General features: G+C 25.2%; 1 protein-coding gene and 2 long non-coding RNA genes across 10 annotated transcripts; 2 read left to right on the top strand and 1 right to left on the bottom strand.

The window, feature by feature from the left end:
• Nucleotides 1–3,084: 3,084 nt before the first annotated feature.
• Nucleotides 3,085–5,633, top strand: LOC136075079 (uncharacterized). Of its 2 annotated transcripts, none has more exons than XR_010635674.1 (3): nucleotides 3,085–3,676; nucleotides 3,873–4,273; nucleotides 5,442–5,633. It is a non-coding gene; the product is annotated as an uncharacterized LOC136075079 (long non-coding RNA). The 2 variants fall into 2 exon arrangements; XR_010635673.1 differs by having other exon boundaries at nucleotides 3,268–3,676; nucleotides 3,873–3,969.
• Nucleotides 5,634–6,042: 409 nt separating this feature from the next.
• On the top strand, nucleotides 6,043–9,859 carry LOC136075078 (uncharacterized). 3 transcript variants are annotated; one of them, XR_010635672.1, is made up of 5 exons: nucleotides 6,043–7,226; nucleotides 7,331–7,707; nucleotides 7,910–8,006; nucleotides 8,202–8,309; nucleotides 9,668–9,859. It is a non-coding gene; the product is annotated as an uncharacterized LOC136075078 (long non-coding RNA). The 3 variants fall into 3 exon arrangements; XR_010635671.1 differs by adding an exon at nucleotides 8,913–8,985 and having other exon boundaries at nucleotides 6,043–7,707; XR_010635670.1 differs by having other exon boundaries at nucleotides 6,069–7,707.
• A 1,773-nt stretch (nucleotides 9,860–11,632) lies between these two features.
• LOC136075077 (uncharacterized) lies at nucleotides 11,633–17,299 on the bottom strand. 5 transcript variants are annotated; one of them, XR_010635668.1, is made up of 9 exons: nucleotides 16,903–17,292; nucleotides 16,616–16,817; nucleotides 16,370–16,492; nucleotides 16,058–16,120; nucleotides 15,901–15,945; nucleotides 15,672–15,813; nucleotides 14,277–14,321; nucleotides 13,879–14,011; nucleotides 11,633–11,826 (listed from the first exon to the last, which is right to left on the bottom strand). XR_010635668.1 is itself a non-coding variant. In XM_065787315.1 (7 exons), exons 1-7 carry the CDS (start codon nucleotides 16,945–16,947, stop codon nucleotides 14,309–14,311), a joined length of 633 nt encoding a protein of 210 aa, XP_065643387.1. In that variant the 5' UTR covers nucleotides 16,948–17,282; the 3' UTR covers nucleotides 14,048–14,308. The 5 variants fall into 5 exon arrangements, 2 of the variants coding, with proteins under 2 accessions (XP_065643387.1, XP_065643388.1); XR_010635667.1 differs by having other exon boundaries at nucleotides 13,879–14,026; nucleotides 16,903–17,291; XR_010635669.1 differs by having other exon boundaries at nucleotides 13,879–13,942; nucleotides 16,903–17,290.

Here is a 17,299-nt window from a genome sequence, read left to right as displayed (position 1 = left end):
AATTAGAAAGAGGAAAAAAAAAAAAATTTTTTTTTTTTTTAATCCTATTTATCGTGTTTAAAATGAGAAAATCAATTGGAATAATGTCAGATTTTAAAATTTTTTTTTTAGCAGTCTACCACCTTAATAAACTTTTTATTGGGATAAAAAGTTTATTAAGTTCATGGATATTTGGAATCTAATTTGATAGGTCTTTCCCTTTCAAATTAGATTCCAAATACGACGGCTTCTTTTATTGATTTCCTCGTAAATATGGATAATTGCATTTGTTCTGATGAGTTAACCTCAGAATTATATTTTGACGAATTTGATGTAGCTTTGAATTCTTTGAAAAGAAACAAAGAAACAGGTGCAGATGAAATTAATGGAAATGTAATTATACACTGCTTCGGTATATTAACACATGCCCTTTTTAAAGGTTTTAAAGCTTTAAAAGTTTTAAAATTATATGATTTTATTTATTTATAAATTATATTTCGGTATATTAAAACATGTTATTTTTAAAATTTTTAAAGTTTTAAAAGTTTTAAACTTATATGATTTTACACAGTTGAAAATATTTGAATCTAAAAAAAATAGAAATGAAAATTTTGAAATTTTAAGCACCTTAAGTATGTTTTATTTACCAAAAGTATATTTATAAAGCAAAATCATTGGTTTTTCATAATTTTATTTATATTACATCTAAAGTTTAAGTAGACATCATTATATTATTTGTTACCATAAAGTCTTTAAATGAGTTATATATCGTTTTTAACAACATATTAAAAGACCTCATTTGAACGTAACTCATAATTATACTATCAGAAAAACAATGCTGTTGATTCAGTAAACCTAATCGGTTTGGTGATAAAAGAATTGCCGCTTTATTAAATTATGAAACCTTTTTACATTGTTTTTTTTTTTTGCTTTTTTTTTTAATTTTATTTAGATGCTCCAAGAAGCCCTTACGGTCTTATCACAGAGCACCGCAGATGAGCATTTAATTGGAAGTTTACGCCTCCTTCCCAACCAATGTCGCAAAGCTTGTCCAGAGGTGGGGTTTGAACCAGGGATGCTTTGTTTCCGAGGCAAGTGCACTACCACTGCGCCACGGCTTTTGACGTGGTATAATACACGCAATACTTGTATTTAAATTGATTTACAATTAAGTCTTGTGTTTTGTTTTTATTTTCATTGATAATATTATTTCAAAATGTTTGTTATTTGTGTAATATTTCTTCTGTTTTAGCATCTACTTTTAGAAAAAGATTTTTCTTTCTTTAAAATAACATACTAAAACAGGAGAGTTTGCTGGCACGGTGGCCTCTATATGGCAATTAGCCGGAGGAGGATAAACCACAATACCTTTTTTTTTTAACTTTTTTAATTAACTTGTCTCTAATTTAAATTTTCTTTAAATTATCCTATTAACTTAAGGTGTGATTATTTTTTCCTTTTACGATTATCTTATGATTATAGATTAGTAACTTAACATACTTGTAAATATTTGTTTATAATTTTTAAATGGTACAAAATAATTTAAAGTTCACATTTTAATGGTTGTACATGCTTGTTGATGGAAGTACGTCGGGGCGTAGTGATAAAGCAAATATTGTCTTCTTTTAGCACCAGTCATGTAGATTTTTTTATATAACACGGCATTGTATTCTTTTTTTTTAATGACGAAATAAATAAAAAAGTAAAAAATTTATGTTTTTATATACTTTATAAATAATGAAAAATAGGTTAATTTAGCATTATTTTAGTTAAATTTTTAATTAATTAATTTGATATATTTAGGCTTTATAAAATACGTTTAAATGTAGCTGTTTCAAATAACTCGTGACATTCTTAAGGTGAAGGAAGGGGGGGGGGGAGGAAGGAGGAGGACATTAAAAAGTGTCACCAAATATCACATAGGGGAGAAGAGGCCCAGTCGGCATATCTAGTATTGTAAATACTTGGAGTATTGATCGCGTATAACATACCGCCATTGATACCAGAAAAATACGCATTTAGTTTTAAGTTTCGAATTCGAGTTCAATACCACTTATTTATCAAAAATACGTATTTATAATATTTGATCGAAATCGGATATGATATCGAACCTGATTTTGATCAAATATTAACAAAAAATGGAAAAACGAAAATCTTTGCTTTTAAAGCGCATGCTTAAACTGAAATTGCGAAAACAAAATTTAAATTAAAAAGGTTTCTCTTGAGAAATTTAGTAAATTATCTCCAGTACAGTTACAGTACTTTATTGCACTAAAAGAGTTACTAAAACTTTATCATAAAAATATTTATTACTACTTTTAAATTTGTTAATTTAGTTTAATGAAGTCCTAAATTAATATAATTCAAATATACGTTAAATCCTATCATTTCATACCTTGCTTATTTTATTCTGTTGATTATTATTTTATTATTATTATTTCTGTTATGCTATTACCTTTTTTTGTTCTGTCTTAGAAAAGTTAGAAAAATAAGTTAAAATTTTGAGCCAACACTGACATTTTAATTGTTGCTAAACGTTATATTTTGTTATTAGGATTGCAGTTCTTTTATCTGTTTTTTTGTTCTTTATTCAATAAGTATTTGATTTAAATTAAATATGATTATAATTTGATATTTTATTACGAGATATATGTCTTTATATATAAATTAATATGAATCTTTTAATCTCTTAATATGAATTTTTAGATTTTTTCATGATATTTTTAAATTTTTTGTTCACTCAATTCAATTTATATATGTTTATAGTTTGCATATATGTTTATATTATGTTCAAAATTAAAATGTTTTTGATAAATATATGTATGTGGTAATATGTGTTATATAATTGTTTTCTAAATGTATTTTTATAATAGTGTAAAATGTATTAATTGTGTATATAAATATTATAAGAAGTGTTTATATATGTTATATAAATTTAAATAAATATATTGTGCTTTATAGTTAGTATATATGTTTATATTATGTTGTTTCCATGACATGGAAACAACATAATATAAACATATATACTAACTATAAAACACAATATATTTATTTAAGTTTATATAACATATATAAACACTTCTTATAATATTTATGGATCATGTTTTCAAAATGTGTGACTTGGCAAACGTGTTGAGCAAGATTTTGCATAAAGTTGTTATTTATGTTACTAATGTTGTTACATTTGGCTTACCTTTATGTTGGTGTCTATTGTTAAAAATTATAAGTGGTTTTATTATTGAAAGTCACTGCTTTTAATCATTCACTCATAAAAGCCACTCAAGAAAAATCATTTTGCCATATATATATTTTGTTTATATCTTAATTTGAATTTTTAGAACCATGACGTACCAACATGAATTGTTTTCTAAAAGCTAACATGAAATAACAATATTTAACAACTACTACTCTCTTATCATGACATCTTATCTCTATCTGATATTTTGATTTGCGATTCATATATGATGTTTTTCTTTATATTTACTTATCCATTACATTTTTTCATTTCAGATTTATGATATGATGGATTTATGCGATATAAGAGCACAAATATATGTAAATCTTTATGAATTTTTTAAAAACATCTGCTAATAATTAGTCCAGTCAACGTTCAAACTTCAATTTTGCATATGTCATCTTTAAGTAGTTTCTAGGCTTTTCTAAATGTGTTTCTTATTCACATGGTTTTACAAGCAAGGTATGCAAGCAAATTTGAGCTGAAAATTTTTTTTTTTTAGCCTTTAAGGAGAATTGGTGTTACACTTTTTTAAATTTAATTTGTTTAAATATAGTAGTTTTAACAAATAAATGTTTGTTTGTTCTTTGTTTTTTTACTTATTTGTTTTCTTAAGAACTTGGCAACTTATCTAAGTAAGTTTTTTTTTTCTTTTTAGTGCAATTGGAAAGAGCTGAAAGTTATTTTTTAGAGCAATTGAAAAGAACTGAAGTGTTGTTTAGTTACTTCACACGGTATAACTGATCCTGATTTGAGTAAGTTTACTATTTTGTTTTATTTTATATTGGATTTATTTGAGATTTGGTTTATGTTATATTAGATATATATTTTATGTATTTAACATGGAAAACTGACTGTAATTTGTTGACACAAAAGTTTATAAACATAAATCTGCCAATCTTTCAGTATATTTTATATTTCTCTGTATCTATATAAATATTCTTTCTTAGAAAAAATAACAGACTAGAAAAAATAAATAAATTCCTTTTGAAAGTAGTTGAAAAAATGATGATGTTTTTCCATATTTCATTGTGTAAAGTGTAATACCACTTTTTAAAGGTATGTGAATAGATATATAGGGGAACATGGGGCAAGATGACAACTGTTTCGAAAAACGCCTGTATCTTAGTTGGTGATGTAGCGATGTAATAAATCAAGTCAAACAAGGATAAAAAAATTTTTTCTCAATTTCGGAAAAACTTTTTTAATACTTAGCTTTCGTCACAAAAATAATATTTAAAAAGAAACCATTGATAAATCTAGTAAAATTAATCTTCTTCCCTTTCAGCTAAAGTCAACTGTTATATTTAGTTTTGCTTAAGAGATAACTGTAGGTCGTCATCTTGCCCCATTTGTCATTTTACCCCATGTTCCCCTATATATATATATATATATATATATATATATATATATATATATATATATATATATATATATATATATATATATATATATTTAAATAATTAATTTAGAGTAAAATATACTGATTGACATTGCTTCATTTTTTTATACAAGATTGTGCATTTATTATTTTTGTGCATTAAGGTAAAAATAATTTTGTGCATTGTAGTCTAGATTCTTTTTTAATTAAAAATAATTGATGTAAATAAATGTTGTTTAATATTTTTGATAAACGACTAATGTATGTAAACATATAAAAAGATATGGATTTCAATAAATCTTAAGTTTAAATAAAGTCTTTAATTAGAAAAGATCACAATTTGTAAGATTCTTTTACGTTCATTTATTCAGTTGCAGCAATAGTAAGATTACTGGTAATATGTTTAATGATAATAGTTAAATTGAAATAGATAGTATTAGGCTCAACGAAGTTATTAATGTAAATGCTTATAGGCAACTTGAAAATAGTAGTCAAATGAAAAAAATAGATAATTTCTAAGAAATATTTTACAATTTGCTTGCTATTTTATGGTATAATTGTTTAAATTGTTTAACTATAATTGTCTCACGATTGTTCAAATATTGTAATTAATAAAATCTTTTCAGTCCAAGTATTTAAGTTAATAAAATATTTTATTAAGTTGTGGTGTTATTTGCCAGTGTTACTACATTGTGTTGCCTAGCCTTTTTATAATTTTTTTTAATTATTCTGTAGTCACGGAATATATATTTTTTGTTATTAATATCCTAATTCTACTAACAATAAAATGCAAATTGTACTTTTGTAATTAAAAATTGTAATTTTTTTTTAATTTCATTTTTTTAGGTATTTGCAGGCTTTACTTGACTTAGCGTTTCTGGTACCTGTGTTGTGACAGATTTTAAAAAGAACTCAACTGATGTTAATGCGGTCTTCGTCGTTAACTATAAGCAATGACGTTGCTGATAGGGAGTCAAAGTTAAAATATTTATAGATAAATTTGTATTTAATTTTTTAGATAATATATCAAGTTGTTAATGTGTTTTTATTGTTATTAATGATTTAATAACTCATAACCCGTATTACGGGTTGCTTACTGCAAGTCATTACCATTATGTTATGAATTCATATTAGTTAATAAAATTGTATTGAATATTCTCTGGTTATCGTGTTTTATACGTGTTTAAATGCGAGTTTGATACTTAGTAGGCGTCGTATTGCCCAGTCGGCATAACTAGTATTGTAAATACTCGGAGTATTGATCACGTATAACATACCGCCATTGATACCAGAAAAATGCGCATTTAGTTTTAAGTTTCGAACTCGAGTTCAATACCACTTATTTATCAAAAATACGTATTTATAATATTTGATCAAAATTGGATATGATATCGAACCCAATTTTTATCAAATATTAACAAAAAATGGAAAAACGAAAATCTTTGCTTTTAAAGCGCATGCTTAATCTGAAATTGCGAAAACAAAATCTAAATTAAAAAGGTCTCTCTCGAGAAATTTAGTAAATTATCTCTAGTACAGTTACAGTGCTTTATTGCACTAAAAGAGTTACTAAAACTTTATCATAAAAATATTTATTACTACTTTTAAGTTTATTAATTTAGTTTAATGAAGTCCTAAATTAATATAGTTCAAATATATTTTAAATCCTATCATTTCATACCTTGCTTATGTTGATTATTATTTTATTGACATTTCTGTTATGCTATTATCTTTTTTTGTTCTGTTTTAGAAAATTTAGAAAAATAAGTTAAAATTTTGAGCCAACACTGACATTTTAATTGTTGCTAAACGTTAAATTTTGTTATTAGGATTGCAGTTCTTTTATCTGTTTTTTTGTTCTTTATTCAATAAGTATTTGACTTAAATTAAATATGATTATAATTTGATATTTTATTACGAGATATATGTCTTTATATATAAATTAATATGAATCTTTTTAGATTTTTTAATGTTATTTTTAAATTTTTTGTTCACGCAATTCAATTTATATATGTTTATAGTTTGCATATTTGTTTATATTATGTTCAAAATTAAAACGTTTTTGATAAATATATGTATGTGGTAATATGTGTTATATAATTGTTTTCTAAATGTATTTTTAAAGTAGTATAAAATGTATCTATTGTGTATATAAATATTATAAGAGGTGTTTATATATGTTTCATAAATTTAAATAAATATATTGTGTTTAATAGTTCGTATATATGTTTATATTATGTTGTTTCCATGTTTTCAAAGTTTAAGTAAAGTCATGGATTAAAAAAGATCACAATTTGTAAGATTCTTTTACATTCATTTATTCAGTTATAGTAATAGTAAGATTACTGGTAATATGTTTAATGGTAATAGTTAAATTGAAATAGATAGTATTAGGCTCAACGAAGTTATTAATGTAAATGCTTTTGCATTTACATTAATAACTTCGTTGAGCCTACTTGCAGGCAACTTGAAAATAGTAGTCAAATGAAAAAAAAAATAGATCTAGGCAGGATGAAATTAATAATTGTTGAAATGCTAGAAATGTTGCTCGGCTAGCAGAAAACTTGACAGAATTCAGTGTCAAGCAGTGTTAATGTCTGTTAATTTGGTTTTACTTTAGAACAAAGCAAAGTATGAGTTTAACTATTTATAGTATCAATTAACACTTTTAAATTTAAATAATTTTAATTTTTTTATAATTTTTAACATAGTTATGTTCTTTTTTTCATTTTTAGTTTGTCTTCCCTTTGTCGTACGACGATGTACCAACATGAATTGTTTTCTAAAAGCTAACATGAAATAACAATATTTAACAACTACTACTCTCTTATCATGACATCTTATCTCTATCTGATATTTTGATTTGCGATTCATATATGATGTTTTTCTTTATATTTACTTATCCATTACATTTTTTCATTTCAGATTTATCATATGATGGATTTATGCGATATAAAAGAACGAATATATGTAAATCTTTATGAATTTTTTAAAAACATCTTCTAATAATTAGTCCAGTCAACGTTCAAACTTTAATTTTGCATATGTCATCTTTAAGTAGTTTCTAGGCTTTTCTAAATGTGTTTCTTATTCACATGGTTTTGCAAGCAAGGTATGCAAGCAAATTTGAGCTGAAAAATTTTTTTTTTAGCCTTTAAGGAGAATTGGTGTTACACTTTTTTAAATTTAATTTGTTTAAATATAGTAGTTTTTTACAAATAAATGTTTGTTTGTTCTTTGTTTTTTTACTTATTTGTTTTCAGATTCTTAAGAACTTGGCAACTTATCTAAGTAAGTTTTTTTTTTCTTTTTAGTGCAATTGGAAAGAGCTGAAAGTTATTTTTTAGAGCAATTGAAAAGAACTGAAGTGTTTTTTAGTTACTTCACACGGTATAACTGATCCTGATTTGAGTAAGTTTACTATTTTGTTTTATTTTATATTGGATTTATTTGATATTTGATATATGTTATATTTGATATATATTTTATGTATTTAACATGGAAAACTGACTGTAATTTGTTGACACAAAAGTTTATAAACATAAATCTGCCTATATTTCAGTATATTTTATATTTCTCTGTATCTTTATAAATATTCTTTCTTAGAAAAAATAACAGACTGGAAAAAATAAATAAATTCGTTGAAAGAAGTTGAAAAAAATGATGATGTATTTCCATATTTCATTGTGTAAAGTGTAATACCACTTTTTAAAGGTATGTGAATAGATATATATAAGGTTGCCAGATGTCCCGATTTTACGAAGGAGAACTAAGTAAAAAAAATATTTTTACATATTTGGCGCAGAATTCTCCTTCGTAAAATCGGGACATCTGGCAACCCTAGACATATAGGGGAACATGGGGCAAGATGACAACTGTTTCGAAAAACGCCTGTATCTTAGTCTCTCCCAAAAATCAAAACTTACCTTTAGCTGGTGATGAAGCGATGTAATAAATCAAGTCAAACAAGGATAAAAAGTTTTTTTCTCAATGTCGGAAAAACTTTTTTAATACTTAGCTTTCGTCACAAAAATAATATTTAAAAAGAAACCATTGATAAATCTAGTTAAATTAATCTACTTCCCTTTCAGCTAAAGTCAACTGTTATATTTAGTTTTGCTTAAGAGATAACTGTAGGTCGTCATCTTGTTCCATTCGTCATCTTGCCCCATTTGTCATTTTGCCCCATTCGTCATTTTACCCCATGTTCCCCTATATATATATATATATATATATATATATATATATATATATATATATATATATATATATATATATATATATATATATATATATATATTTAAATAATTAATTTAGAGTAAAGTATATTGATTGACATTGCTTCATTTTTTTATACAAGATTGTGCATCTATTATTTTTGTGCATTAAGGTAAAAATAATTTTGTGCATTTTAGTCTAGATTCTTTTTTAATTAAAAATCATTGATGTAAATTAATGTTGTTTAATATTTTTAATAAACGACTAATGTATGTAAACATATAAAAAGATATGGATTTCAATAAATCTTTAGTTTAAATAAAGTCTTTGATTAGAAAAGATCACAATTTGTAAGATTCTTTTACGTTCATTTATTCAGTTGCAGCAATAGTAAGATTACTGGTAATATGTTTAATGATAATAGTTAAATTGAAATAGATAGTATTAGGCTCAACGAAGTTATTAATGTAAATGCTTATAGGCAACTTGAAAATAGTAGTCAAATGAAAAAAATAGATCATTTCTAAGAAATATTTTACGATTTGCTTGCTATTTTATGGTATAATTGTTTAAATTGTTTAACTATAATTATCCCTCGATTGTTCAAATATTGTAATAAATAAAATCTTTTCAGTCCAAGTATTTAAGTTAATAAAATATTTTATTAAGTTGTGGTATTATTTGCCAGTGTTACTACATTGTATTGTCTAGCCTTTTTATAATCTTTTTTAATTATACTGTAGTTACAGAATATATACTTTCTGTTATTATTATCCTAATTCTACTAACAATAAAATGCAAATAGTACTTTTGTAATTAAAAATTGTAATTTTTTTTTTAATTTCATTTTTTAGGTATTTGCAGGCTTTACTTGACTTTCCGTTTCTGGTACCTGTGTTGTGACAGATTTTAAAAAGAACTCAACTGATGTTAATGCAGTCTTCGTCGTTAACTATAAGCAATGACGTTGCTGATAGGGAGTCAAAGTTAAAATATTTATAGATAAATTTGTATTAAATTTTTTAGATAATATATCAAGTTATTAATGTGTTTTTATTGTTATTAAAGATTTAATAACTCATAACCCGTATTACGGGTTGCTTACTGCTAGTCATTATCATTATGTTATGAATTCATATTAGTTAATAAAATTGTATTGAATATTTTCTGGTTATCGTGTTTTATACGTGTTCAAATGTGAGTTTGATACTCAATAGCCGTCGTATTGTATACCTGTCTTTATACGCATCTGATGTCTATTTTTAATGCGCGTTTGACACGATAAAATGGCTAACAAATATTCGTAAATAATGCGTATTCTGGAAAGTTTTAAATGCGCATGTAATACCAGGGAAATATCGTATTGAATATTCTCTGGTTATCGTGTTTTATACGTGTTTACAAGAGTTTCAAATGCGAGTTTGATACTCAGTAGGCGTCGTATTGTATACCCGTCTTTATACGCATCTAATGCGTATTTCTAATGCGTATTCGACACGATAAAATGGCTAACATACATACCACATCGATACGTATTTAAAAGAGTTTCTAATGCGCATTTATAACTAAATTTGCCGACTGGGGGATTTATTTTAGTGTGGCGTGACAAAAAAATTAAATTCTTATTAAAACGGAATTATTGACTTTTAGAAATAAATTGTATGCTCGGAGATATATTATGATCAAAAATAATGTGTCGTCACATACAGGAGGAGTCGATAAAAATGCCACAAAATGTCACATGGGAAAGGGGAGTCTAAAAAGGCCAAAAAATGTGTCGCGCATTATTTGAACAACCCTAATAGTACAATTTTTTTTTTAAATATCATTTTAAAAAGAACCTTGGAACTATTTAAATAATACGTGATAATTTTTGGCTCTTTTCAGATTCATATTTTCATATAACATTTTAAGATATTTTAAACTATATTATCAACTTCCTTCCTCCTCTTGTAGGTGATGTAACATTATTTTCAAACAAAATATCTCCGAGTTTGCAATTTTCTGCTAAAAGTTCACTAATTCCGCTGTGATTTTTTGTAACTTCACACTGTAACTAACCATCCCCTTCCTCATGTTGTATTTGGTTTTCCCATCTAAGACTTTTACGAATTATTTGAACAGCACCCTATTCTTGTATACCACCTATAAGTGTTATACATTGTACACAAGGTTATGTGCGTTTATTAATTTTTGGAAAACTTTATACGTACGAGTGTGAGCTTAATTAGAACCCCCCCCCCTCGTCTATTAATTCCACATTGGAACTGAATGTCAAAACTACCCAGTCGGCAAATTTAGTTGTAAATGCGCATTAGAAACTCGTTTAAATACGTATCGATGTGGTATGTATGTTAGCCATTTTATCGTGTCGAATACGCATTAGAAATACGCATTAGATGCGTATAAAGACAGGTATACAATACGACGCCTACTGAGTATCAAACTCGCATTTGAAACTCTTGTAAACACGTATAAAACACGATAACCAGAGAATATTCAATACGATATTTTCCTGGTATTGCATGCGCATTTAAAACTTTCCAGAATACGCATTATTTACGAATATTTGTTAGCCATTTTATCGTGTCAAACGCGCATTAAAAATAGATATCAGATGCGTATAAAGACAGGTATACAATACGACGCCTACTGAGTATCAAACTCGCATTTAAACACGTATAAAACACGTAACCAGAGAATATTCAATACAATTTTATTAACTAATATGAATTCATAACATAATGATAATGACTAGCAGTAAGCAACCCGTAATACGGGTTATGAGTTATTAAATCATTAATAACAATAAAAACACATTAATAACTTGATATATTATCTAAAAAATTAAATACAAATTTATCTATAAATATTTTAACTTTGACTCCGTATCAGCAACGTCAATGCTTATAGGTAGCGACATAAAGACCGCATTAACATCAGTTGAGTTCTTTTTAAAATCTGTCACAACACAGGTACCAGAAAAGAAAAGTCAAGTAAAGCCTGCAAATACCTAAAAAAAAAATATTAAAAAAAAAATCACAATTTTTTATTACAAAAGTACTATTTGCATTTTATTGTTAGTAGAATTAGGATAATAATAACAGAAAATATATATTCTGTGTCTAGAGAATAATTTTAAAAAATTTTAAAAAGGCTAGACAACACAATGTATACATTGTTACTATAGTAACGCTGGCAAATAACACCACAACATAATAAGATATTTTATTAACTTAAATACTTGGACTTAAAAGATTTTAAAATATTTGAACAATCAAGGGACAATTGAATCGATGTATACAAAAACGTTCTAAGTCATAAAAACTATTTTTTCATGGAACGAGAAAAAACTTATTAAATCCAGAATTATTACTTTAATAAATTCAAAAAAAAAATCTGGGTGCTTTTTGACATCTTTAAATATTAGATTTGTTAAAATATATTTCAAAATTAGTAATATATATATATATATATATATATATATATATATATATATATATATATATATATATATATATATATATATATATATATATGTGTGTGTGTCATACATAGTTAAAGTTGTCTGACTTAAAAATAGTTTTTATGACTTAGAACGTTTTTGTATACATCGATTCAATTATAGTTAAACAATTTGAGCAACCATATTATAAAATAGCAAACAACTCGTAAAATATTTCTTATAAATGGTCATTATCATTTGTGGTATTAAGAAATACCTAAGAGCTCAGTAATTACATAAGTTTTATTAAATCTCCCTCTCATCTAAGAGAGATAGGGAGAGAAAGAAAGTGTTTCCAAAGCAGCATGTTAACAAATGTAAAAAAGCACGGAATAAATAGTATTAACTGGTTTTATTATGTTACCAGTAAACAAAATTATTTTTATCTTGATTAAAAGCTAATTTCCAGCATTTCTTAATTAAGCTCCAGCTTCGCTCTAACTGTTGACTTATGATTAATAGAGTAAATTTCACATCATACTAAATTTACAAAATTAAAACCATGTTTCAACAGTTAGCTAATCAAAACATGACAAAGGGAAGACAAACTAAAAAAAAAATGAAAAAAGAACATAATTAAGATAGAAATTATGAAAATAAATAAAATTATTTAGATTTAAAAGTGTTAATTGTTACAATAAATAGTTAAACTCATACTTTGCTTTGTTTTAAAGTGTCTAAAATAAAATGAAATTAACAGACATTAACACTGCTTGACACTGAATTCTGTCAAGTAAGTTTTCTGCACGCCGAGTTGCATTTCTTACATTTCAACAACGATTAACTTCATCCTGCCTTGATCTATTTTTTTCATTTGACAACCATTTTCAAGTTGCCTATAAGCCTTTACATTAATAACTTCGTTGAGCCTAATACTATCTATTTCAATTTCACTGTTATCATTAAACATATTACCAGTAATCTTACTATTGTTATAATTGAATAAATGAACGTAAAAGAATCTTACAAATTGTGATCTTTTCTAATCAAAGACTTTATTTAAACTTGAGATTTTTTGAAATCCATATCTTTTTATGTTTATATACATAAGTCGTTTATCAAAAATATTAAACAATATTTATTTACATCAATTATTTTTAATTTAACAAAGAATCTAGACTACAATGCACAAAGTTATTTTTACCTTAATGCACAAAAATAATAAATGCACAATCTTGTATAAAAAATTGAAGCAATGTCAGTCAGTATATTTTACTCTAAAGTAATTATATATGTATATATATATATATATATATATATATATTTACATACCTTTAAAAAGTGGTATAACACTTTACACAATGAAATATGTAAAAACATCATCATTTTTTTCAACTACTTTCAAAAGGAATTAATTTATTTTTTCTAAGCAAGAATATTTATATAGATACATTGAAATATAAAATATTCTGAAATAAAGGCAGATTTATGTTTATAAACTTTCGTGTCAACAAATTACAGTCAGTTTTTCATGTTAAATACATAAAATATATATCTAATATAATATATATCAAATATAAAATAAATCCAATATAAAATAAAACAAAATTGTAAACTTACTTAAATCAGTATCAGTTATACTGTGTGAAGTTACTAAAAAACACTTCAGTTCTTTTCAATTGCTCTAAAAAATAACTTTCAGCTCTTTCCAATTGCACAAAAAAATAGAACAAAACTTGCTTAGCTGAGTTGCCTAGTTTATAAGAATCTGAAAACAGATAAGTAAAAAACCAAGAACAAACAAACATTTATTTATTAGAACCACTGTATTTAAATAAATTAAATTAAACAAAGAATAATGCCAATTCTTCTTATAGGCTTAAAAAAAAAATTTTCAGCTCAAATTTGTTGCAGAAAAGCCTAGAAACTACTTAAAAATGACATATGCAACATTGAAGTTTGAACGTTGACTGGACTAATTATTAGCAGACGTTTTTCAAAAATTCATAAAAACTTACATATATTCGTTCTTTTATATCGCATAAACCCATCACATGATAAACCTGAAATGAAAAAATGTAATGGATAAGTAAATACAAAGAAAAACATCATATATGAATCAAAAATCAATATATCTGATAGAGATAAGATGTCATGATATAAGAGAGTAGTAGTTGTTAAATATTGTTCAAAATATTTAACAACTACTACATATTATTCAAAAATAAGTAAACTTATTTTTGAACTTATCGAAGATATCATTTTTTTGGGTATGTAATCAACAACAAGTTTCTTCCAATGAATTTTTATTAATTTTATCAATTATATGCTATTTAAATAAATATTTTTTTGAATATTGACTTTGTAAATTAAATTTGAATTATAATGATAGAACTTTCTTATAGTAATTTATAGTAATTAAAGAAAAATATTATATTAGTAGTACACTTTAACAAACATTTATCTCCACATTAATAACATCTGCAACATAAATATAAAAAAATGGTGATTCATAATTGAAAAAGTTAATTAGTAATTAGTATTTATAGTACTAAAAAATTACAATCCAGAATATTTATATTAAATTAAAATGTCTCTTGAAGCTCTTTTTGGTGCATTCTTTAGCCATTCAGACATAAATTTCTGCAATTCTTTAACAGATATATTCCATGTTGTGCTAACAGCATCAACAAGAATTTTAAAAATCTCTGGTAGTTCTCGACGTAGAGACACATGGTCGCAGTAATCTTTATTTGAAATGTAGTTTCCATACAAAACATTAACTTTTGTTTGTAAATTAACTGACATTAGAGTGTTGATTGCACCATTCATATGTTGACGTGCATTACTACATGTTAGGGCTATAATTTCTAATGTTTTCTTAACTTTTCTCCTATATTGGGGGTCTTCATCTAATTTTTTATTAATGTCTTTAAGCTGGTCAATTGATTCGGCTTTGGAAATCTCTTCAATTCCATCCACTTTGTCGTCTTTAGATACAAACTTTAAAATTATTTTTTGACTTTTTTCAATGTTTTTTAAACGTTCTTTTTGGTCATTTAACTGCATAAAAAGTTTCTGCTGGAACTCAATAGTTCCAAGTGGGTAGTACTCATTTGCTGCTGACTTCGGACGTCCAACCTTTGTGATGGTTTTGATGGTCTTTGTAACAATTTGAGAGTTATTGCCAGAAATTTCTTCCATATCATTCTCAAGATCTCTGCTTTTTTTTGCAAGAGGTTTTACCATTGTCTCTTCGTCTGAACTGTTAAATTTTTGACTTTTCCTTTTTGAAGATTAAGTTAAGAAAAGTTTATAAATAAAAAATTTGTAAAACATAAGTACAGTTAAACTATAATCATAAATCAAACTATTATAATGACATCATAAAAAAGCAAATAAAATACACCAGCCTTGAGCTGTGCGCTTTTTCATTGGCACTCGATTGCATACTCTTCAATGAAAAATCCACATCTGGCATTTCTTTTGCCTTGATACAAGGTTCCTTATTGTTTTCAGTTATTTTAAGCTGTCTTTTTGGCAAACTTTTAAATTCTGCAAAAAAAAAAAAAAAAAATAATGTTAGAGTTTTGGAATGATTTGATTCACATTTAAAAATGAAATAATACATAAAATGCTAACGAAAAACAGGATACTCTAGCAGACTTCCATCCTCATTTTGATGTTCTATAGATAAAAATTTATTGAAATTTTTAAAAAATATATTTATTTTTATATATTATTATTATATATTAATTACTTTACAAACAATTAACAATGATTAAACAAAAAAAAAAACCTTCTTTTTGTTGCTCCTTGCCACAAACCATAGGGATTTCGGCATTAACATCAGACAAATCACCTTTGTAAAAATGAACATAGTTAAAAATAGTTAAATATATATTATCAACTTTACATTACAATATTAAAATGTTTTATAATTAAGTAACAGATTGTAATGTTTAATCAACAATTAAATATAAAAAATATTTCTAGTTATTAAAAAATAAAATAACTTTATTTTCAACTTGTTTTATTTGCTTTCAATAAAAAACATTTTTATTAAAGACAATTTTTATAACTATAACATTAACATAAATAACATGCTTACACAAAAAATGTTGGGTAAGATTCTTTTTCTTTTTAGAACCTGTAGTTCTCGCATTATCTAAAGGCAGTTCATCTTCAGTTGAAATACCTGCTTTCATGAGCTGTATAAGTTCATCAAAAGAACCTGATTGTAATGTAACACAATAACATTTTTAAAACTTTCATAACAATCTACAAAAAAAGAAAACTAAAAAAATTGAAATATAAAATTAAGTTTAATGATAAAGAGAAATTCAAAAAAACTTACTGCTAATACGCTTGACTTTAACAAGCTTAAATGAATACCATAAAGAATTAGGCTCCGTACAATCAGCGATCATCACCCTTAGTGGATCAACAAATTTTGATGGGTACCAAACAATTTCATTGGCTTCATCTACCCAACATAAAGAAATAACATCTTCAATTTCAGTGTCCTTTTCAATCCAAACTGCCAAACAATACAATTTCTAGGAAATGCAATGGTAATAAATGTACATATGTTAAACTTTATTAACAAAATTTTGAATTACAAATAAATTAGGTGACAATTACCTGAACAGTACTTGTTTTTTGTTTTCGCAAAGTAGGGTGCAGCATTCTTCTTTTCTTGATAATAAGATAAAAATTCAACAAATTTTTCTATTTTTATCAATACTAACTTCAATGTTATACTTATCAATAATTACTTTAAAACTATATCTATTAATAAAAAATAATTTAAATAATTAAAAAAATAAATTATAAAATAAATGCATATCAGTGACTTTATTCATTCATATTCATATATCAAATTTCTTCAGCTCTGTAATCAACAATAAAATCCTTTAATTTAAAATAAACTTCTTTAACAGACATAAATAAAAATAACCTAAAAATACAACAAAGACTAGCTGTAAGTTACTAAATGTGTGTTACTAGCTGTAAGCTAAGTTAACTGAACTATAAAAGA

Source organism: Hydra vulgaris, chromosome 01 (genome assembly GCF_038396675.1).
Source record: "Hydra vulgaris chromosome 01, alternate assembly HydraT2T_AEP".
NCBI classification, from domain to species: Eukaryota; Metazoa; Cnidaria; class Hydrozoa; order Anthoathecata; family Hydridae; genus Hydra; species Hydra vulgaris.
The sequence above is the reverse complement of the archived record's forward strand: the minus strand, read 5'-3'. Positions and strand labels throughout refer to the sequence as shown.